At 41.5% G+C, this 25,084-nt stretch overlaps 1 protein-coding gene across 6 annotated transcripts in view; it reads right to left on the reverse strand.

Moving 5' to 3' along the window:
- Positions 1–25,084, reverse strand: part of SH3KBP1 (SH3 domain containing kinase binding protein 1) — a 314,407-nt gene that overhangs the window by 124,122 nt on the left and 165,201 nt on the right. For 3 of the 6 annotated variants that reach the window (XM_070502186.1, XM_070502188.1, XM_070502187.1), the window contains 4 exons: positions 17,954–18,083; positions 17,306–17,365; positions 9,999–10,073; positions 6,235–6,440 (listed from right to left, as the gene is read on the reverse strand). In XM_070502186.1, the coding sequence (XP_070358287.1) occupies positions 6,235–6,440; positions 9,999–10,073; positions 17,306–17,365; positions 17,954–18,083 (471 nt within the window). The remainder of the gene's footprint in view (positions 1–6,234; positions 6,441–9,998; positions 10,074–17,305; positions 17,366–17,953; positions 18,084–25,084) is intronic. The other 3 variants (XM_070502189.1, XM_070502192.1, XM_070502191.1) reach the window with 1 other exon arrangement.

Below are 25,084 nucleotides of genomic sequence, written 5' to 3' on the forward strand. Positions count from 1 at the left end.
ACTCCTCTCCCTAAGTATGTGGCCAGGAGTGATCATCTGAGTGACTCATAAAAAAAGGAGATTAGGAAAAGAGTGGGGCCAGGCTGAGGTCACAGGGAAGCAGCCTGATGAGGAAATTCCCTCTGAGGTCCACAGGTGGGAGACGGAAGGTACCAGCTGTGTGCATAAGAATAAGGTCCTGTCTGGGTTGCCTTCTTGCTTATAGTCTCCCAACCCAATCTCTGGCGTGATGACTCCCAAATCTACATCTACAGTTCTCTCCTGATCACCAGGCTTATTTCTCCAACTGCCTACTGGATGCCTTCACTTGGTCCTGCAAGTACCTCAAAATCCAACTAGTCTAAGACGGAACCTGTGACTTTCCTCCCCAAATATCTTTCTCCCCCAGTGTTCCCTAGTTAGGAAATGATACTGCCATCCACCCAGCTGCTTAAGCCACTTGCCTAAGGCATCATCTTCAAGTCCTCCCTCTCCTTTATCCCTCACATACTATCAAACTTGATTCTACCTTCAAAATATTTCCCAAAACCATCCATGACAATAGTTAGAAGCTGTTAGAGAGAAAAACTACTTCTCTCATCTTGATGTTTCCTGCCATATAAAAGGGAGTCTAAACAGACACTCTCTGGACACTCTTGGCCTCTGGACATAATTCGTCACTCCTGGAACTCCCTGCCCCCTTATTCACGCTCTCCTGGGAGAGTGAAATGACTTCTCTGATAGGTGAATTTGGGAAAGATAAACTGGGTGTGCTCGACTCAGCTCTTCTCCTAACTCTTCTTTGAATTGGCCTTCTCTGTTCTTCCCCAGGGGGCAGGCCCTTCTACCTCACATGGGTCTGCCCTAGTCTAGCGTTGCTGAGAACTGGGTGGGTGAGTCTGTCTAATTCTAGGGATCACCTGGCAGGCCCATTTGGCTCTCACATTAATCTATATCCTCAATAACAACATTGCAATATAACACAGGTAGAGAAAGATGCATAAATCATAAGTATACACTTGGAGAATTTTCACAAAGTGAAATAAGACCTACATAAACAGAGAAATATACCACGTTCATGGATTGGAAAGGGGTCAATTCTCCCCTAAAGTATCGATGGAGTCAATGCAATCCCAATCAAAATTCCAGGAAATATTTTGGGGGGGGAGAAGAATTGACAATCTAGTTCTAAAATTTACATGAAAATACAAGGGACCAAGAAGAGCCCAAGAAATCTTGAAGACGATGACTTATACTGCCAGATATCAAGACTGACTATAAAGCTACAGTAATTAAGGAACTATAGAATGGGCACAAGAACAAATAGACAAACAGAACAGAGAGTCCATAAATGGACCCACACATACACAGCCACTTAAATTATGACAAAGGTGATATGGCTATGCAGTACAGAAAGGATGATCTTTTCGATAAACAGTGTTGAGTCAACTGGATATCCATACTGAAAAAAATGAACAAAAATAATACTTTGATTCTCCATCCACTGACTCATCTTACTCATTAACTGATTCAGAACCTAGAGTGTGTGGGGGGGTGGTATTTAGCAGGAGAGCCAATATAATTTTCTGTTAACTTCTCTCCTGAATTTTAGTTACCCTGTGTTGTGTAACCCACTCTTCTCACTGTAGCTTGGAATACTTTCTCTAAACCACCTATCTGATCACGTCACTCTCTTGCTGAAAATAGCACCCCATTGCCCTTGAGATCAATTCCAAACTCCTTAACAAGTCTCACCAGGCCCTTCCGGATCCAGGCCCTGCTTCTTTATTCTCATCTTTCCCCACTTCCTGTGAGCCTTGACACATGCTCTGTGCTATTTCTTTTTCCCTTCAAGACATTTATACATGTTGCTGTTTCCATCTTGATAACTCTATGCTCCTTTGCTTGATGAATATCTACTGGATCCATGGTATGGTTCTCAGCCTAAACACTACTTCCTCTAGGCCTAAAAACATCACTTCCTATAGGTCTAAACATCACTTCCTATAGGAAGAGATTACACGTGCACATGAACACACACTCTCCAGCCTTCCTTACAACTCACTACTTCCTGCCATGCCCAAGGGCTCCTGTGGCACAGTGCTGTGTTCTCAGCCTGATCACGGTATTCCTCACACTGTGTTATTATTGCTTGTTTACTTTTCTGCAGCTCCCTGAGGGCAGTGACCTGGTCTCGTTTACCACTACTATCCCCAGTGCTGAGCATATAGTGAATACTCAATAAATACTGGCTGAAATGAGTTACATTTACAATTTCACAGTATTTTCAGCTAAATAACATTTTTTTAAGTCCTATGAGTTAGGATAAGTATAAAAAATATTCTCATTTTACAGATGGCCAATTTGCGGCTAAGTGACTTCATCAAGGTCAATCAGCTAAACAATGACGCCATGCCCTTCTAATCTTATGATATGTAACTTGGTTCATCTTTAGCTACACTGTATTTTCCCTTATTTTGATATAACACATACTTACCTCTGGGCTTAGCTTAAATGGTACATTCTTTCCCAAGGTTCTTTTTTCCCTTTAAACTTTTATCAAGGGAAATTTCCAACATATACAAAAATAGAGTATAGTGTCCTGAACCCCCATTACACACCACCCAGTTTCAACAATTACCAATTCATGACCAATGTTGTTTCCTCTGTAACCGACTCACTCTTCCATCTTCCAAATCACTGGAAGTAAAATCTCAGACATTAAATCATTTCATCTGTAAATATTTCAGTTAAATAGTGCATTAAACAAGTCATTCACAGGTGTATCCATTCGCTAGTGTTAAAAAGACTCAGAAATGGGGTCCTTCCTTAAAGCTCAGTAAGGGAAGCAATACTACTCACTATTTCTTTATTTTGATGGGGAAGTGTTATATAGTATCTCTCCTGGTATATATCATCAGCATTCAACCACCCTCAGGAAGGTGATATGAAGCACAGGTATACTAAACACAAAATTTTCTACTGACTCAGAAAAGTGGATCTCAAAACATTCACAAACTTGAATGGAAAGAATAATATAATGCTTGCAGCTGTTAATAATTATCATATTTCTTTTTCCCTTCCTCCAAGTCATCAAACTAGCCATGACAGAAAGCCAACTGCCCCAGCCTGAATGGAAGACCTACTTGGGCCTTACCTAACACATGCTGTCACATCAGATCCAATTTGTGCTTCTGCAAAATCAAAACAGCCAGCTCAATTCTCAAAGGAAACTGCCTTCCTTAAATATAAATCTTGGACACAAAACCATCTCAAACATGATGAGAACCAGGTTATGCACTAATAAAACATTATCACACTCATCAGCTCTATGCCAGGTTGTGCAATAACATAATGGATTCATAAATCTACACAACTCTCCATGGCGCCAACAACAGGGGGTAAAGATAGTTTTGAATCCTCTTAGATGCTGTAAAAATTGTCTGCAGTGAGCAAAGCAAGCTAGGAAGTTTACATTTTCCCCAGAGGTTTCACAATGAGAACAGGGTTAAGGGAGCTGCCAGCATATGGTTTCATTCTGCAAACAAATCACAAATCAAGATGCACACACACGCGCGGACATCTATATATTACTCTGATGAAGTTAACATTTCATGTTACCAAGACCAATGCAATAAATCTTCTGTTTCACAAAGCTGCAGTGAACCATACACCCACTACATTTTCAACTATATAACTCTTATATTATCCCACCAGTACCTTCATTTTATAGAGGTCTGTAATCTCTAAAGTGCTATGCTAATACAATTTTAATATTATCCTTTCAACTATACTTATTGAACATCTACTATGTGGCACACACTGTTCTAAGCACATAGCATACATCAGTGAACAAAATAAATAATAAACATAATAAAAAATAAATATTGTATTAGAAGGGGGTATACTCTATGGAAAACAAGAAACGCAGTGCAAGTAAGCACAATGGGCCAAGGGGGCAGATTTCAGAAGGAGTGGGCCAGAGCAGGCCTTGCTGAAAAGGTGGGGTCTGAGCAAAGCTTGAGGGAGGAGAGACAGGCAGCCAGGTGGGCAGGTGGAAGCAGAGTGTCTAGGCAGAGGAAACCACAGTGGCAAAGGACCCAAGTGGGAGCACGCATGGCATGTTTAAGGAAGAGCAAGGGGGCCAAGATGGAGCAAGTGAGGGGAGAGCAGAGAGGGAGGAAGTCCGAGCTACAGTAATGGGGGTCAGGTCACCTTGGCTCGTGGGCCCCGGGGAAGACTTTCACTGCGGTTCTCCAGGGAACTTCTAGAGGGGTGTGAGCAAGGAGTAGCATGAGCTGACTTAGGATTTCAAAGTGTTGCCCCAGCTTCACTATTGAGACTAGACTATAGGAGGAAGGGGAGAAGCAGGAAGCCCTATTAGGAGACCACTGCAGTGATGGTGAGAGAACAGGGGAGCAGTGGAGGTGATGAGCCCTGCTGGATGCTAGACATACTTAGAAGGCAGAGCTGATGGGGTTGCCTGGCAGATCTGACATGGGATGTGAGAAAGAGGAGTCAGGGACAACCTCAGGGCTTTTGTCCTGAGCGATGGGAGGGGGAAATGGTAATGCCTTTAACTGATATGGGGAAGGCTGTGGGGAGACTGGTTTGAGGGGGATGATGACAAGTTCAGGTTTGGAACAGCTGATAAGAATTTAAGATCTTCAAGTGGAGATGTTCAAGTTGGCAGTTGGACATGTGACTCTGTGGTTCAGAGGAGAAGTGAGCTTAGGTACAAATGGGAGTATTACATTTGATGCTGATATTGGCATTAATAATAACCCAATTTATTATCAGCAGTTAAAACAAATATTAATAGCAATAAAAAAGTTACACACAATGTCCTTCTACACAGAGAAGAATAAGACTAAGAATCATAAAATAAAAGGCATTAACTGTTTGCCAGGTGAGTCAATGGTCATGTTCATTTCAACCACTTGAATAAAATGAAGAAAAACTACATCCATTGTTCCTTTCCAAGATGAGGACTTGCTCTTTTGTAAATAATTATGGGAATCTGAAAGTGACCATGTGAAACAGCTCACAAGCTGGGATACTAACTAGAAAGTTTTCAGATCTTGAGAAATATCACATATTGATTACTGAGAGAAACAGTGCTGGCTCAGAGAAGCTTCAACAAGAGAAGAGTTTAAATGAAGCAGTCTTTCATTCCTAAGCATCTGCCCTTTCTGCCTTATACATCTCTAAGGGTATTAAGTGTCCAAAAAGTTTCGTTTTCAGGTTCTGTTTCTAAGGCATGATGACACAGGGCAAAGTTGCTGGGGGTGGGGGGGGGAGGGGAAGGAGGTGGGTGGAAGTTCTACAGCTGTGGAAGATGATGCAACTTTTAAAAATTTATCTCACCGAGAAATGAAAAACATTTAAAAGCCACTGGTAAACCTGCATTAGAGATGTTGCCAATGCTCCCTCCCCCAAGTCTGCTGGCACAAATGTCAAAGCAAAAAATCCAGCACTAAATCAAATTAACAAACATTCCTTAAGCACAGCACGAGTGTAGCTTATTACAATCTGGAAAATTCCACAGTATTTATCAAATCCTAAGCAAAGCTATGATGCTTAGAAGTGTACCACAGTAGACGTCATTGACAGCCACAAGTGCCATGGCTCTGGGTGTGTTGCTATGGCAACCGCGCACTCAGCAGCAACACATTGTCTGTCTCTTGCCAACCCAGAACCAGAGGCAGAAGAAAACAGCCAGCCTCCTGATGGTAACAACCCAGGGAGTCACAGTATGGGCCATCTCCATCACTCCCACACGGCAGTCTGAAATCATTCCCGCCTAACTCCCAGAGAAAAAATGCACTGTCCCTTTCCTTCTGCAGAACCAGTCAACATGCCCAAGCACAAAGTACTAGAGAAATGGACAAGGAGAAGAGAGAGATTGGTGGGTGCTTGAAAAGTGTCAAGGTCAAATGTTTAGCTGGGTCCAGACATGAGGGGCTTTTCTGGGGGAGAAAATGGAGAAGTGCCAGTCTATTTGAAAAATCATCCTGAGAAGCATTCCACAGAGAAGAGATCAGTAAGAAAAGCAGCAGCAAACTAGAACATGAGCCTTTCGAGGAAAGATGTTTCCACACAGAGGGCGAGCTGCAAATGTGAGAGGCAAAGAGCCGGCACGTGAGGACACCGAAACCCTGAAAGAGGCATAGGCAGCCTCCGACACCAAACCCTGCATTGTCCTTTTGGATACTCCACATTATGTTGAAATAAAAGAGAAACTGTCCGACATACCTTTTCCACTGGTAGAAAGTCATTTTCAACTTCAATTGACCTTGGTCTTAGTTTTATAGGCTTGTCTTTGAAAATATCTCCAAAGCCCACTCCCTTAACTTTCTTCGGCTGGATTGCTGCAGTTGCCACTGTCCCGTTGGTACCTTCGGATTTGGTACTGCTCGAGTCACCCCCATCACTCTCGGAGCCTGTGGTTTCCCTTAAACCTGCCAGGAGGGGGGACGGGGAGAGAAAGAGCTCAGAAATCAGCCATAGTGGTGAAACACCTCACAACCAGCCGGGAACCACCCCTAAAAGTGTCACTGAGTACAGGGTAACTTGCACTGGGGTTTTGCATTTAGTGTGTTGAATATGTTGTGTTTGGGTGGCGCTGAGTTTTGTTTGATCTCCCCACCCCCAGCCTTTAAGAAGTGAATCAAAACTTTTCAGAAAATCTAATTTCAAGGCAGACCTCTTTGTAAATGTGACATTTCACCTCTCTTCAGCTGGACTCTGGTTCTGATCCAAATTTGTTTTGCTGGCAGGTTGTGCAATAACAACCCTCGCCACCCCCTCCTCGCCTCCCCGCCCAGTCAGTACCACATACTGTACCTCCAATCTCTATGACTCATGTCAATTAGCAATTAGCAACGAAAGTAACATTTCCTAAAGGGAAACTGTAAAGCTAAAAGCCATTTAAACAAATTAGCAATTAAAGAAACCACACAAAATTATGACTGCCAAAGAATTAAATCTCTTTGGATGGCTTTACAAGGAATAAATGCACACAGACGTGTTTCTCTAGGAAAGCATTAAACCAAACTTGACATTGAGACACTTTCACTGGCAAGATGACGGTGTTTGTTAAAGAGAGAAAGGAAGCTGCCCTTCCAGAAGCTAGAGTCCCCCAAGTCTGTGGTTCTTCTTCCCTCCATCAACACCGTTCTTTTCCCAGAGCTAAATTCCTTTCCAAAGAAGAACCTTGAGGACACGACACCCTTCCTTTGACCTATTGTGGCTGTGTTGGAAGTCACAAAATAGTTACCAGCAAGACAACATGAACACTTACCTCCCCAGATTCTTTTTTCCCCAGGCTCTGCCCACAATCATGTTCCTAAAAGGAAGAGCCTATTTGTTTCTAGTTAATTTCTGGGTGTACATTCTTCCTTTGACAGTCAGTACATCAGTTACGCCATCAAAAGGCAGGATTCAAAGGATATCCTATGGACTACTTAAGCCTGCCATTAAACCTGTCTCTAAAAGCCTGTAGACGTGTTAGGTAGCTCTGGAACATTTACTATATATTTCCTGATGACTACAATGACCTTGGGATGAAAGTACGCCATCAGATTTGGTTCTCTATTTGCCAATTGTGCGTTATCTTCCTATAGGTAAGGTGGCCTCCTGGTATATAAGAATGATACACCAAATAATTGCTCACATAAAGTGTCATAAAATGTCGAAGTCATTCAAATAAAGACGTTTCAGTGCAGGAAGAAACTGTTAACTGAAAACAGACAAAATATAGAAAGGTCATTATAAATTGCTAACAAGTATCAAAATCAAATCCTTAAAACAATGGCTGTGTTTGTTGTTGCTGCTGTTTTCAATAAAATGGTATTTATAAGCCAAAAAGGAGCGGGAGGGAGGGAGGGAGGAAGATCCCTGGTGTACATTTTAATTAACTAAAGAACAGTATTTGTGAGCAAGAACAGAGGGCAGAACAATGAGAAGCAGCCCACAGCAAGGGGCTTGGCTGCAGTTTACAGGACTGGATTTGAGCGCGCAAACATGGCGAACCCCCGGAGATTAGCTATCCATTCATGTATTTATTTGTTCATTGTTTCTGGAAATATCCCTGCTGGAGATACAATTTTGGAGTCTAAATATTGTGTCATTTCCCCTTTAACATGTTCTCATTTTGCCGTATGTATTCTTTCTATGTGATAAATGGCTTGTACATTCATTTCTGGCTTGGAAAAAACCATTTGAGGGTGGAATAAAGAAATGGTTAGTGGAAAGAAACCATCACTTCCCTCCTCCATACCACCACCACCGCCACCACCACCACCAGCAGAAGGCAGCAGGGCGAATGGGTTGGGGCAAGTCTGTTCCAGTTCTTCAAAGAGAGAAATTTGAAGGATTCTTTTATAATTCCTCATTAGCTAGAACCATAATACTTTCAAACACTGGAATCCTCATTTCACTGAGCTTCTGGGTTCAGGGATTTGCTGCCTTCAGGCTCATCTTAACAACTTTATATTAATCACTGTACGTTACACAGAGAGAGGTTGCACAGTCATTCATCACACAAGCATGGGCTGGGAAGGAAACACACGGCAGATTTTTCTTCCAGAAATTCTGGCAGCCTGCTTCCATCACTTTTAAGTATGTAAATTAAATATCTGAATATCTGGGTTGGTGAAATAAACTCCAAATCTAGTTCCTTCCCTTTGGAGGGAAAGAAAGGTGACTTTTCATGTTCATGTGTGTTTGATGCTGCATCTTTTTAGCTACTGGTACCCATCACACACACTATACTATAAAATGTCCCAGGTCATGTTCAGGATGCCAGGTGACACTTGAAGGTAGTGCAACCCAGAGTGTGATCCGCAGATCATGAAGGTACACAGAGACAAGTGCAGAAAGTGCATTTGAAAATGCTTATAGCAGTGTGCACTGGTGCAACTTTCAGATGTGTAGCCTGTGGACTCATCTTGGTGAACAGGGTATAGAGCAATCTCGGTCTGGAAACGCCCATGGTGAGGCACAGGTGGCGCACTGCATGCAGAGTAAAGTCATGCACAGCAGGATCAGGTATCTGCCCACGGAGGAATGGAAATAAAAATAAACTTCACCACAGATAGTTGAGAAGCACGGTTCTGGTGCTCACATCTGAGCCTTCTCTTTCATCCCGTCTGTATACATATCTATGTATGCACGTGTGGACATGCACAGTAAGGTGGATGTTTTTCCTTCAAGGTGAAAAAAGAACAAAGCCTCCTCAAATTTGCTTTGGCCAGTAAGGTAACTGTCCACTTATGTGTAATGTACCTTAATATTCCAGCACTGATCAATTCAGATCCGTGGGCCATTGGTATTTAGTTTTAATTAACACTCACGTGTATAGTGCTTACTGTGTGGCAGGAACTGTTCTAAGGGCTTCACAAGATTCATTCATTAATCTCATTCATTTCCTTCCCCTCAACTTTTGGCAGCTTTATTTTAAAACACAAAAGGCTACACATTGATCCTGCCAAAAGAAGTCTGCCGTGTGGTGATTGGCTGAATGAGCAAAGCAAAACACCACTTCTGGCATGGACTTTCATGCCAAATTCTTATTTCTTTGAACTGTGCAATGAAGAAATGGTTTATTGGTTTCCAATGCCCCACTCAGAAAAAGCAATAACCACGAGAGGTTGACATCTCCATGGGAAACCATCTTACACCGCCCCAGAGGCCCAGAGATACTGGTACAAATACATATGCCATGACAAATGCTCCTAATCCCTTCTCTGCACGCATGGTTCATGCACGCATGTCACACACATGAGAGAGGCACAAAGCAAACAAGAAAGCGCCAGGGGCTGGTGATGAGGATGCTCCTGTAGCACACACCAAGGAGACGGCACTTATCTTAGGCAAATAAGTCCATGTCCTTGGATCAGAAATTCACACAGACACTTGGCAGAAGCATGAGCAGCTCAGGAAAGTGCAGCTGCATCAAAAAACACAAGACCCAGCGCTTATCTTTACAATCGCCTCCTGCTGTTAAGGTCACTCACTGTAATAGCGTCTGTGGCCCTCCGTCTTTCCTGGTGCAGCTCGGTACAGAATTGTCCCTTCAAAGGTAGTCTTTCCTGACAGTGAATGAGAGAAGAGAAGGGGAGAGAAAAACAAGAGAAGGGGAAAGGGGAGCAAATGATGGCAAAAGAAGGAAGAGGAAGAGTCTTTAACTGAACTTGCCTTCAATGAATCCACTGCAAGAGCTTCATCCGCAAAATTAATTAGAGACCGTTAGGCAGAATTTAAGAATGTTACAGAATGAGCCCAAAGTCCCCATGCAACCAAGACGGCAATGAGCACCCAGAATCAGGGCTTGCCTCTGTACATGGCTGGCGTGTAGATTACACCCAATTTAAACCTAGAAGCCATTTCAACATTAAAACTCAAGAATTGGAAAACCTCAACCAGAAGGAATCAAATTATTCAGATTCCTTAATTAACTCAATGGTACAGCACAATCTTCTCTTTGGAGAATATGACTCAAGTATAATATAGACTTAGGCCCATCATCCCTTATCTTCTACCCCTAGAGCCCCGTATGATACAAACTAATATCTATGACCCCAAGATTCTAAAGAAGGCACAGAATTCTCTTTAAAAGATTTTATCATCCTCAGTACCTTTACGTAAGAAAATGTATTAATATACTAGAGGTGGGTTTTCACCAATGAGGTTTAAAACCAATAGTAGCATCCAAGTCAATGTAAGGGGTTTTCTGCTGAGCACTGAGGACACCAGAAAGCCCTATTATTTCTTGAAACATCTTAATTGAGGTTTTGCCATATCAGTCGTGAGATTGTACTTAAGCATGAGGACATAGGACTCACCCAGTGTCAAATGTCAAATTCTCTCTTTTTTTGTTGTTACAAATAGAGGTTATCAATAGCATAAGACTGGCCACATGGCTAAAGCCCAAATCTCTCTGGAACCATGAATAAGTACATAGAATACACACATACTGCCCTGGTTTGAGTGTACACACACACACAGACAGACAGACACACACATGCATGCCCTACAGACAGAGAGTACAACCAACAGGTAAAATGGTTTGCTAAAGGCAAACTCAATTAATACATGCATTATTCTAAATGACTCAAGAAATAAGTTCTATTATGGCTCATGAGCTAAATATCAAACTGGAAGCCAGTCATATAGTTTTATAAGTCTGAGGGATGAAAAGGCAGTCTACATTTACAGAGAGTGAAAGTCAGAGAGGAGAGAACAACTCCTCTCACTTCTTAGAAACATTCCATAGGAAAATGGGAAACCCCAATAGGAACCATAGTGTCAGCTTTTGGGTCATGTCACTCCTAATACATGAAGGGACTGTGAATGATCAGACCAGCAACTTAAATGGAATCAGGTATTTCCAACTTCCATGTCCTACAAGCATGGTGGTACATCCTTGTTTTGAAATCTGCCCTTTTTGACAGATGTGCTCCATCCAATTTAAGTAAAAATTTAGACATTCAAATCACTGGCTATATAAGAATAGCCCAAAGAAACAATAAAGTGTTTCAAATGTTCTTGTTAGACTTGCAGCTCTTGAGGACTTTGATGACAAAAGCAAAGTAACAGTGGCTAGTTTTCATTTGGGCAAATTTTTATTCTGCTTAACTTCAGTCATTAAGGCAACATTACTCCTAAGGAACACAGCTGTTTTGTGAGCTGAGCCCTCCAAAACCGAACAGCAGCGGTCCTTTCAGTGTTAGAAAAAGCAAGTGTAAGGAAAAGAAATCCACATTTCAATAAAGTTCCTCCAAGTACAACAGAACCTTCCCGTGTTCTTCCCCAGGACCAAGTCAGAATTGCTGAGGTAGACCATGGCCCTGATGTCTCTGAATGGCCAAGCATTTCTGGAAGGTCCCCTGTGCATTGGCAGCAAGGCAGTTGGAGGTGGAGCCTGGGCAGGGGGTGAGTGAGGACACACACATTCTATCTAAAGAGCAAAAGAGACGGGCAATTGGCAAGTTCACAAATCTGAGTACTGCTTATTTTACTGGGGGAAATACTCCACTGTCACTGTTAAATATTAGTACTTGAAGGCAGCAAACACTGTAAAAGGGAAGAATTTTAAAATTTCAATTCAAAATCAGATGCTTATGCTAGCACCGAATTTTGCCTGAAACTGTTTCATCAATTTGCTAATTGCTCTTCACTGCTAACAGAACACCATACACAAAACAAGCATCATCTAATATCAAAAAGAAAAAAATAGTGACGCCACAGAGTGGGAGATTGTCAGCCTGGCTTTAGTTTCTACAGGTGAGGGGCACTGAGCAATCCATATTCTTATAGCTACTGAAATGCACTATTTCTATTTCACGGGAGTGGTTTGCCCTAAGTTTTAAAAGGCCATCTCTATCTTTGTCTTAGCTTGACAGGTCACTAAAGCATCAGAACCTAAAATTCAAAAATAAAGAATTAGGAAAGTAAGAAAGTCAGTTCAAACTGAAATCTCACGGTTATTAATGGTTATAAAAAGAAAATGCAAACTTACTCCTTCTGAAAATTATGGGAAATAACTGAAAATGTTTCTGTAGCTAAATGACATTTTAAAAGAAAAAAACTGACAGCAATACCTCTTAGTTTTACAATTATTTTAGAATGTAAGAAATTAATATTGAAAAGATGTTAGAAACAGAAAAGACACATTTATATCTCAAATGTGAAGCAAAATATGTATGAAATCAAAATTGGACAATAGTCATATCTAGATTTCTTTGCCTCTAAGTCCAAATAAATCTTACAGATTCAGGATATTCTCTGATTATAATTTGAAACAATAATATCATATCAATATAATTTGAATTAGTTTTATTTCATATTACTTAGTCAATACTGGCATGTGCAAAATTGTAACTGAAAAGGTAATTAATTAACTATGATCTGTGATAATGAGAAGAAATAAGCTAAACCGTACTCAGACTTGAAATTTGTCAGATGCTCTGGGAAAGGGTGAACCACAGGCCATAATGGCGGCAGTACCAAAGCGCATGGGGAACGCCTGCGTGTAATCGTTGCCTTGTCACTCATAAGCCAGGCCACGCCCAGGACTTAATTTCCTTGAGCTTTAGTGTTCTCATCTGACATCAGCCTAGATGATCTCTAAACTCCTTTCCAGTCCTAACATAAGATTCTTCTGCCTGCACTATTATTGCAACCACTTGGATGTTCTGTTTTTTAAAAACCTAATTTACTCAATATTTTTTTCACTATGGATCTGTTACATGGGACATTTCATTCCTTTAAACAAATTCCTTGTTGGCACTATTTTGTAAGCCATAAGGAGTGAACAGATCTGGGTGATAATCATCAGTGGCTACTAACATTCAAAAACAAAGACAGCCAGACATTATGAGGCTCTGGGTAGTCCATACATCACCACCTATGAAGCAATTTTGCAAAAAAATTATATATATAGTAAACCTGAATTTAATCACTAAGCACCTAGATCTAATTATCAATTTAAAGGAATACAGAGTAAATGACATAGCAGAGATGAAACCAGCAAAAGCAGGCGGTGGGACGCTAACGGACAAAGGACCTCAGTTTCTTCAGCAAGAATTGCAAGGAAAAAAGGAGACATGGAGGAGGAATCTATAGATTCAAAGAGAATTGAAACATAACAAATCACAATGTATATACCTTCTTTAGATGCAGATTCAAACTAACAAATTGTATTAAAAACAGACTGTTAGGGGAAAGTGAACATTGACTATATGTTTAATTACACTGAGAAGTTGCCATTGCTTTTTTTCGGTGTGATAACAGTATTTTAAAATACCCTTTTATTGGTACATATGGAAATATTAATGGATGAAATTATGTGATATCTGGGGTTTGCTTCAAAATAATATGGGGGAGGGTTGTGTAGTGGTGTAATTACAATGAGTTGGTTGTAGGTTGGTAATTGCCGAAGCTGGGTGATAGGTATGCAGGGGTTCATTATACTATTCTCTCAACTTGTGCATATGTTAGAAATTTTCTATAATAAATAGTTTACAAAAATCTTTTTGAAAAAGCACCTTTAAGGTTTCATAAGGTCAATGACAGGTAAAGATGTTTTCAAATTTAAATATGCAGCAAAAAGTCTCTGTTACTACATAACAATAAATGTTCTTATCTGAGATAAAATGTTTAAATCAACATATTAACCAATACAATTGCTGTAGCTCTTTCCTTATGGATTAGATTACCCTGAATCAAGATCTCAAGTTTAGAGATTTTCACAACCAACCACCATATATAAAAACACATCAGGGTAAAAGAAAAGTAAGTTCAAGTAATTTGCACCTGCCATTCAAGGATAAAATGCCTCCTCAGAGTAAGAAAGGACTCAGCAAGCATTTATTGAACATCTACTATGTGTTAAGCTGTCTAGGCACACTTCCTCATAAACATAATGCAACGTTTCTTCTATTGCATTCATCTACTGGTAGACAAAATTCAACTGAATAACTATCCTCAAATACTTTTCGGAAGTAGAATTGTGAAGAGGACTAATACCAAATAAGTATGTGCACATATAGGTGTGTGTATGTTTGTATAGCATAGAGATATACAAGGATACATTGTACACAAAGTTTTCTTTATATGTACCAGGATACAGATTTATCTGTCTTTAAAAACCTCACCCTAAGGTCTGGTAGCATTTAAATTAAGACAGTTTTTATATGATGTCACTAGGATCTCTAAAAATTACCACAATGGCACAAACATTAGGAGTTTTAACTTACTGCCAGAGCCATGTATTAATTAAACAATCTCTGTAAAAAGTAACTGTAATTTATGACGAGTATTAAGTGGGCTGGTCTAACAAAGACCTTGATTAAGTACAGTTCAGCTCACGGCAGAGTAAAAAGCTAGATGTCTTTTGTGCATTAACTGCATTTGTCTATCTCAGTTTTATGTAAAAGTAAATATGCATTTCCTATGGTTATACAAGATGCTGTCCCTGGAGGAAACTGGGTGAAGGGTACATGGGACCTCCCTGTAGAGTTTTTCTTTTGGTTTTTTTGCAACTTCTTGTGAATTTATAGTTACTTCAAAATTTTTTTAAATTTTAAAAAAATTTTTTAGCACATCGAAACTACTAACACCATTCTCTGGGGGCAGGGGATAAGCAGAGTCATTCTAAAACCAAAGGTTCCACTTAGACAAATCCTACCAGCCTACATAATTTCTGCATGTGATGTGATCTAACTATATACATTTTGCCACCAAAGTGTAAACGGCTACTGAAAAGCCTATCAGAACACTGAGAGATGCTATTTCTCTTTCTTGCAGGGGATTATTTTAATTTGGCAAGCCACAGGGACATTATTATCACATCTGCTTTACTACCCTTTAGAAGCTCTTTGTGACCACCATTGTCTCACATCCCCATGGGACTGGTCTCTCTGCCTTTGTACCCCACTGTTCCTCAGACACTCAGCTAACAGAGCACTGGGGGCACTTTCCGAAACTTCTGCAGATTTGTGCACCCGCTGTCTGCAAACGTGAGCCGATGAAGGGAGGGATCCTATCTGATTTGTGTCCATATATCTTCAGTGCCTTGTACAGCGTCTTCGTAACAACAAAGGTTGTTACGAAGTCAACAAAGGTTGAAAGAATGTAGAATAGAAGAAAAGGAAGGATGGATGGATAGATGGATATGGATAGACAGATGGAGAGATGGAGAGATGGGCCCTCTTCTCCTTAAGGAACACATACAGGAAGATTACAAAAACCATGTAGCTCTTTCAGAAGCATCCATCCTTGTTAGGAAACCATACCTTTCCAGGGACCTCAAAAATCTCTCAACAAGGGACAAGATTCTGTCGTAACTAAACACGGCTGCTGAAACTATTGGGCTCTCCTAGTCCTGAAATGGAAAGCTTTTAATTGAATGAATGTTGGGGAAGGCAGTCTCTACAAGAGAAACAGCCCCTTCCAAGCACAAGAAGGAAGGCAAAATGATTGGAGACATGATTCCACTCAGCCTCCTAATCTGCCCCAGGAATTCCAGCACCATGTGCTTTGAGCTGGGGGTCAGGCAGGGTCGAATGTTCATATTATCAACTTGGAGCTAGAAGAGACAGTTTATTTCAATAGTTCCAAAAGTACAAGAGGCATTACTTCTCTGACCTTCCAGCTCTAAGAGCATAGCTAACATGGCAGGATACCAAGGGGTCAAGGTTCTCCCAAAGAGGTTGTCCAACACCTCCCCAGATCTCCTTTTCTGCGTCTGTAAAGAAATCCCAAAGTAATTTCCAAATGCAGAGATAATGCTTCAGTGAGCACAGTACCAATCAGTGTGCAAGCAGCCTCAACATACTAACTAGTTAAGTCCCAAGAGTTTATCATGATTAACAATGAGAGCGACCTTTTATGGAGGGCTTTCTATGGGTGAGGTGGTTTGTATACATTATTGCTATTGGAGCTCATAATGCACTTCCCCATGGAAATAACGGTATAATGACCCCATTTGGTCCTCCCTCCAAGAAAGCCCATTTAATCCACAAATCCTGAGGTATAGTATTGTTATTATAGGACCAAATTACCAGGTACAATACTATTCCAGTGTACAAAAGGAGACACCAGGGCAGTTAGAATTCTAATGTGCAGTTTGGGAGCTAGAGCAACTCCCACTATCATGGGGTCGAGGACACTTTCTGCCCTCCCAGCCATACTCGTTAGCTCATACTCCTACTGTTAGCAGAGAATTCCTCCCCTTCAAGCCAGAGAAGGCAGCAGGAGCGCCAAGATGCTTCGTTTGGTTCAAAGTCACCTTCCATCCTTCCTACCATAGACCCTAGGATGGAATGGAGTTCAGGGGTTGGGGAGTCCCAGGCTTTGGCAGTAGAGGGAAACGGTATAGCTGAAGCCCACTGAACCAACCAGCCAGCACTACTGTTTCTATGTATGACGGCTGTATGAGCCAGAGCTGCTCAGACACCAAATGAAGGAGGTCTCCTGAGCACTTCTCCAAAAATGGCTTTACCTCCAAATGGGGAATTTGTCCAATCACGCTACAGGTTAAATAAAAGAGATACAACTAATTTGAGAACACCACTCAAGTCAGATTTTTCCAAATGGAAAAGAAAGATGTTTAAGAATTATTTTGACAGGACTGAGCTGACCTCCTCTTGTTAGAAAGGAAAGTCTGCAACCCCAGGTAGTGCCACACCACTATGACACAGTCTAGCCTCTTACGACATTCACGCCCATGACCTTGGCTCAACACGGCACAAAAGATACACAGACACCCATGTAGGAAGTTGGGTTAGCGACTGGGAGGACAAAGCTTCCCGGTCCTGACCTTTTGCTCCGTGAGCTGGAAAGGGCAGCAGGGAAGCTGGAGGGAGGAGAGCTTCAGGCCCTGGAGAAAGAAAGACCTGGAGTTCGTTCTCACCATCACAGAAGGATATGCATGCTCACCCAAGGTGGGGCTGGATTCTCAGCTGTCTTGTCATACTTTTAAGGGAACTGGCATGCACTTGTCCTGAACACAGCACTTCTCATCACCAATGATTTGTGTGTGTGTGTGTGTGTGTGTGCCATTTTCTCCAAGTTCTTCAAGGGACACTGAGAAGTACTAACAATCTCATTTGGTTCATTTTTAAAATAATTATCAACTTGCAATGAGTGACACTTCAGAAGTATATAGAGGCACAGCAACATGGACCACCCATGGAGGAATATTACCATGGCATGAAGGCTGAAGGTCACCTACCCAGAGACATACAGAGTGTGCATCTGCACACACGTAAAGATATGCAGGTTACACCTTTACAGTGAGAAACCTACTAAACCGCAGTGGGTTAAGGCAGCATAACCAAGAAAACACACATGAGCTTCTGTCACAGCCACTCAGCATAGGCTACAGAACAGAGTGGAGGCTGGAGCAGTGCTTCCCAGTGCCCCCATCCCTTTCCTGCCTTTCCTGTGGTGGGGGGGACTTCCTTACTTGACTTGGAGAGCTGCTCATCCTGGGAAATGCCGAGGTCATCCGACTCCCCCGACAGCTCCTTGATGAAGTTGGAAGGAAACATCCCAGTCTTGCCATTGAGAACGCCTTCCCACCATCCTTCTTCTACCTGCACAGATGCAAACAGAAGAACAGAGAGGTAGGGATCAGGTTAGACACGGTGGTTCCCAGTTTTCTCTCCCATCCGTATGGTGCAGAGTGCAGAGTCCACACAGGGAGAGCTGAAGGACCCAAAGCTTACAAGTTGACAGGGAGTCTTGGGATTCAGACTCAGGAAGAGGGGCTTAACCTGGGGGCCACAAATGTAAGTGGAAAAGAATTAACACTTTATTTCACAAACCTCAAACTGAAATTTGGCATTTCCCTTGATTAGGAATGTAGGTAACACACAACAGTAATAGGAGGACCTGTGACTCCTCACCAAACAGATCACAGATATGTTCACACCACATCATAGATGCTGTGGGTATCTCAAGATATTGTTGGCTCTCTTCGCTACGTTGAAGTCGGGGTAGTTATCACACCTGCTGGGAGACCTTGTTATTTAATGTATTAATAAGGAGCTACTTACTACTTATAATAAGAAATGACACACAGATTACTGTATCAAAATTTGCTTTTAAAATAGCTTGGTAACTACTTTAATATAAATGGTTCCCTTTGTAATCTTACGTGTTTTATTTTATACATTTAAAACTATTATGTAAAAACTGAGAGTGGCTTCTCCAGACTACCAACACTAACCAGACAGCCAAACAAAGACAGTTAATCCCCGGGCTGAGAACACAATCAGAAGGTAGAAGTCAGACAGAGAAAGACAAATACTGTATGATTTCACTCTGATGTGGAAGATAAACACACACACAGATACAGAGAACAGATTGGTGGTTACCAGAGGGGGGAGGGGTGGGGGAAGGACGAAAGGGGTAAAGGGGCACACGTGTGGCGACGCGTGGAAACTAGACTACTGGTGGTGAACATGATGCAGTCTACAAAGAAGCTGAAATATAATGATGTACACCTGAAATTCACATAATGTTATAAACCAAGGTGACCACAATAATTTTTGTAAAATTAAAAGTTTGTTTTAAAATTTTAAAAAAGAAGGCAGGAGGACTCCACGCAGTTTCTGAAGGGCTCTAGATTCCCCTGAGATGAACTGAAATGGGTTGAAGGGAGGTAGGGAGGCAGTCATGTGGGTGGGGGAGTGACCACTGGATCCGGGGGATGGGTGAGAATGGACAAGTATGGATTTGAGACCCTTTGACGTATGAGCTGGTCTTGAGCGACCAATAAGCTGGGATGAGTAGAGAAGGGTAAAAAAGATCATTCCAAAATTTTGTGATGGAGCCAGTAATAGAACATCAGAAGTCAAACTAGCAAGCCGGCTTCTTGGAGGAGAATAACAGGGCATTTCGAGAACAGCAAGCATTAAGTTACCAGTACGGTGTGGCATAAATGAAAGAGACCTAGAACCTTTGGAATTTCTTTTTTACCATGTGAATGTATTACTTACTCAAATCAATAAATACAATTTAAAAGCTAAAATGATTAAAACAAAAAAGAAAAAGAATATTAGAGTCAAAAGCCCAATTTAAATCCTGTCCTGAAACTTATCAGCTGTATGACCTTATTCAAATTTCCTACCAAACCAAACCCCAGTTTTCTGTACAATGGGGATAATTAATACACTCAATCAGTGTTAGAGACAGATGTATTATGATTCTACACGAGGGGCTAGGGACACAGAACTTGTTCTTTTTTTTTCCCCTCAAGAAATTGACAATTTACCAAGGTAGAAAGGGCGCGTGGTTTAAAGAGGGGAGAGGGCGGCTGTGACTAAAAACTAGCACTGCACAGTAAACAGATGAGAAAATGTCAGGACTCAGCACAAACCAGACTTGTTACACAAAGTTGAGCTCACTGAGATCTGGGGTGCTAAAGGAAGCCTTCAAGAAAAAAGAAATCAAAAGTAAGGTTGACCTTGAAGAGTAGAAATGACAGATGTAAGTAGAGGAAGGTGTGTGTGTGTGAGACATTCCGGAAAGGGGGAGGCTGATAGACCCCGTGGACAATGAGAATGGTGTTTAGAGCATTTATTAGGGAACTCATGGGATACAGACTTGCAGAGTGGCGATTATATCTCATGATCACAGAATCTTCAGGAAAGAACCCAGACAACAGCATCCAGACAATTGTCCCAATGACTACTCAACACCAAACTGTGGCGTTTAACAGCATTTCAGTGGAAATCATTCCATGTTTCTATGCCAACTCAACTGATATGTATTATTCTTTCAAGGAGCTTCTTACAGGATTAGGATGGTTAGGAAGATTCGCCATGAGCCTGAATATAAATAGTCACAGGATTTGCAGTGTTGAGTCCTTTGTGCTTGTCCTGAATAAGGAACCATAAAATGACCTTCTTTTTCCTGGGAAGCACAAGGCAGGAGGGAAAAACCAAGGACACAGACCACAAATGAGCAGTCCCTGGCATAATCCCCGCCAGTGAAGGGCAGCTGAGCCAATTCCATTTGATTCAGCTTGACAGTATCTAAAACGTTGCCGTTCCCAGTAATAAGCAGTTCCAGCTCAAGATCCCTGAAGGCAGCGCTCCTGATGTGTGGGATCAGCGGGCTGCCTGCTGGGAAAACAGGGGTCTCTTCACCTCGCCACACCCCCAGATGCCTGTATCACTGTCACAGCACAGTGTGAGAGGAGTAGCCAACAGGGAAACGGCAGAGCTCTATCATTAGCCACGCAGTGAGTGGAGGGGCAGTGAATAAAACCACTGCTCATCGCCTGGGGGGCACACTTCCCATTACAGGCGCCATGGTTGGGGTGGGGGTCTGGCCCCAGTACCAATGAGAGCTATTCAGTACTATTTCTTCCTAGAGCCTGCTGCTTTGGTTGTGAGATTCAGGCTGGAGATATGAGAAAAATGATCCTCAGCCCCACAATATCCTTCTTCAGCGATATTCTAGTGCAACTTCCTGCACAAAGATGAGGACACTGAAGCCCAGAGTGACTACATTCATTCATTCATTCAAAGAGTAAAACATAGTACCTCACACACTGAATGAATGAATGGCAGGGAAATCATTCGGGGAAATCCTCCACAGGGACCTCTGGAGCCTGATTCCCCCACAACAAGATTTTTCCTTCCCGTGAAGAGCAAAAGGGACCAAAAGGCACTGACCACATTGGCTACTGTTCTTAATTAGGGCCCACCATGTGGAAGTCTGTGTGCCGCTCCCAATCCTCCCAATTCTACTAATATTTAATGAGCACCTATCCTACACTGCCTGAGCACCTTGGGACAGGTTAATTGGTGAACAAAACAAATAAAGACCCTGTCGTTGAGAAGCTTCTGCAACAAAAGAGGAACAGACAGAGCCTGTACACCCCTGTTTCGAAGTAAGCTTGCTTACATTTACATTTCTGTATTTCAAAGAGAGAAAGAAATGCATCCCTTTGCAACAAAGTGGGGATTATGAATGTTACCAAGAGCTTACGATTTCTGCCCCAAGGAAAGTAAAGCAGAGGCCCACCTTCTCTCCCTCTAACACACACTCATCAACAGTCTCCTGCAGGCCTTGGCTCCAGGCTGAGAACAATCCCCCTCTGTGTCTGTCTGTGACCCACCCAGCCAGCTCTGGAGCCCATGGCTGCATCCCAAGAGAGAACCCCACCTTTGACCCAGAACTGGGAGCGGGGTGGCTTATACCTGGGAGCGTTAGAAAAAGACAGACACAGTAAAACCACTTAAACAGTCTGTGTCTGTGCGCCCTGCACTTCCCATGTCTTCATAATCATCAGCATCTAAATGGGTTCGGGGCCCAAGGAGACAATTTCTAGCTCTTAGCCCTATTGGCAGCTGGGGAAGCAGCTGACTGAGTGAATTTCAACACCTCTACCTCCGCCCAACTCACAAACATTATCTACATTTGTAAGGCACTGAAAAGGATGCCTGTGATGGTACTGTCTGGGGTACCTAGCTATTCAGCATTCTTCCTACTTATCATCATCTAAGTTTTACCTGCCAACTGTATTGAGAAGGAGAGCAACAAATTTACCAGGTTTAAAGTCTACCTCGGGGTGCAAACAGCAAGACAGAAAATCCATTTAAGGGTTGTTATAGCTTTTTACATCCAATTAACCCTTTGTCACCCAAACCTCAGTCAGAAGCACGCTGGAGGAGTGGGTGTGAGGGAAGAACAGGGGAGGAAGAGGCACACAGGCAAATGAAGTCAGCTTCATTGTTCCAAGAGCTGTTTTACCATTCTTTCCAGAAAGGAAAATGGACAAGTCAAGCTTTAAGGAAAGGTCCACCCCTTAACATTACTAAAATTTTCCTCAAAATTTATTCACATTTGGTAGGTTGTATGTTTCCAGGAATTTATCCATTTCTTCCAGGTTGTTCAATTTGTTGGGGTACAATTGTTCATAGTAGTCTCTTCTGATCCTCTGTATTTTTGCGGTATCAGTTGTAAACTTCCCTTTTTCATTTCTGATTTTATTTGAGTCCTCTCTCTCTCTTTTCTTGGCGAGTCTAGCCAAAGATTTATCTATTTAGTTTGTCTTTTAAAAAAACCAGCTCTTAGTTTTATTCACCTTTTCATTTATTTCTGCTCCGATCTTTGTTATTTCCTTCCTTCTACTAACTTTGGGCTATGTTTGTTCTCCTTTTTCTAGTTCTTTGGGGGCATTATGCTAGGTGAAATATGTCAGACAAAGACAAAAACTGTATGATCTCACTTATATGTGGAATCTAAAAGAAAAAATCCAAACTCACAGATACAAAGAACAGATTGGCAGTTGCCAGAGGTAGGGGGTGGGGTGGCCAAATAGGTGAAGGCGGTCAAAAAGTACAAATTTCTGGTATAAGACAAATAAATCCCAGGGATCTAATGTACAGCACGGTGACTACAGTTAACAATACTGTATTGCATATTTGAAAGTCGCTAAAAGAGTAGATCTTAAAAGTTCTCATCACGAGGAAAAAAATTTGTTATTGTGTGTAGTAATGGATATTAACTAAAATTGTGGTAATCATTCCACAATACAGTCATGCGTTGCTTAATGGGGGGGATAAGTTCTGAGAAATGCATCATTGGGCTATTTCATCATTGTGTGAACATCATAGAGTGTACTTACACAAACATAGATGGTAGAGGCCTACTACACACCTAGGCTATACGGTACTAATCTTATAGGACTACCATCGTATGTGTAGTCCATCAATGGCTGAAACGTCGTTATGTGGCACGTGACCGTACACACACGTATCAAATCATTACGTTGTACACCTAAAACAAATACAATGTTACGTCAATTATAGTTCAATAAAAAATTTACTCAGAAATAATTAAATGACAATTTCAATACTGGCCTTTCTCCTACCTGTGAGGGGTAGGGGATGTATTTTGAAAATGTTTAAAACACTAGACAAATGTAACACAGTTTTTTAAGGTTTTTTCTAATTGAGGTATAATTCTTATAAACACACAGACCTTAACAGTATGAGTCAATCAGTTTTCACAAACACATGCACCCCTGTAACCTGCACCTTTATCAACGTACAAAGCATTTCTATCACTTCAGAAAATCGTGCCCCTTGCCAGTCAATCCACCTCCAAGCAATCACCAATCTGATTTCTATGACCTATGACTGATTTTGCCTTTTCTAGAACTCCACGTAAATGTGCTAAAACATACTTTTACTTTGGAATATTGCTGAAAAAATACAAATTGTTTCTAGAAAACATCTTTTCTATTAGTGAAATTAGTAAAAAAAAATATATATATTTTTAAGGGAACCATTTCCTGAAGGTATAAACACCTACATTATTTTCCATTTTAGTTGCTTTAAATAACCATCCCTGTTGATTTTGGGACATGGAAAGCTGGTAGTGCCAAACATAAACAAGTGTTATCTAGGTCCTAAATGCGTGGGCCAATATTTTCCCCCAGTTCTGGTGCAGTTCATTGTCTGATTACCTCTGGCAGGGCCAGAACATTCCATACACCCAGGAAGTTGATTTTTATTCTCTCTCTTCGTTCTTCTGAGAATAAGCCTATTGCCTATTCCACATAAGAGGAGCCCCTCAAAAGAGAAATCTGTAAGGTAATTCAAAGGGAAATGATTTAAGAAAATATATGCAATTTCGATTTAAGATGTAAGCAAACTCTGCCCAATGAGACAGAGCAACAGCCATGATTTTTCTCACAGTAGGATAGGTTTCTGGCTGGGCTTTTGCAGACCTCCTTCCGCAATGCTAGATAGTCCTGTCCTTCAATACAGCTAAAAGCTAGTCTACAGCTTCGCAAATGACTCTATGCTAAGGCCTTACTATCATTTCAACTTGAAAATCGGAGCAAACAGTAAATCAAGCCAGCAAAATAACCTTTCTGATGAACCGAGATCCTGAAGTTTTGTCCTGTCACTATTCCCAGGTGAGAAAATCGTCTACAGGGATGTGTTAATCCTAGAAAACCCATATGTAAGAAACCTTTAAATAGGGTATCCCTTTGAAAGTTCAGTGTAGGCAGCACTATAACTTTTATCTCAACTGTGTTTGATTGCATCTGCCAGCTCCTGCTTCCTGTACCCCACAGCTGCCCTCGAAGGCTCACAGGTCATCCTCGACTTTAGAGCAAGGCTGCACTAACATCCTGTCCTCCTTCCTCCAGACCAACGTGGCACCTTACACAGTACAACCTGTGCTTGCTGAATCAATCCAAATACTTCTCACCTGCCACATGCCCCGTTGAAATGTCACCTATTCTAGGAAGCATCTTCTTCCCCCTCACTGAGTACATTTGTTTTTAAATTCCTCTCTCATCTGTCAACACCATCATTTGCTACCCTAATAACATGTTGGGTCATTAGTTACCTTCTTAGCTGTGTATATCTTACCCTCCCTGAATATACCGACCATGTTTCAAGGCGGAGATTCTGTTCAATAAATCTTTGAATCTCTCTAAACACACTTTCACAGAGTAAGTACTCAAATATTTGATAAATCTCATAGCTACGCAAATCTACTAGAAATATATCTAAACTTGCAAATATGTTACTTTTATACAGTTGTAGCTTGTTTTGTATGC

The sequence above is a fragment of the Equus asinus genome, chromosome X, assembly GCF_041296235.1.
Source record: "Equus asinus isolate D_3611 breed Donkey chromosome X, EquAss-T2T_v2, whole genome shotgun sequence".
In the NCBI taxonomy this organism is placed as follows: Eukaryota; Metazoa; Chordata; class Mammalia; order Perissodactyla; family Equidae; genus Equus; species Equus asinus.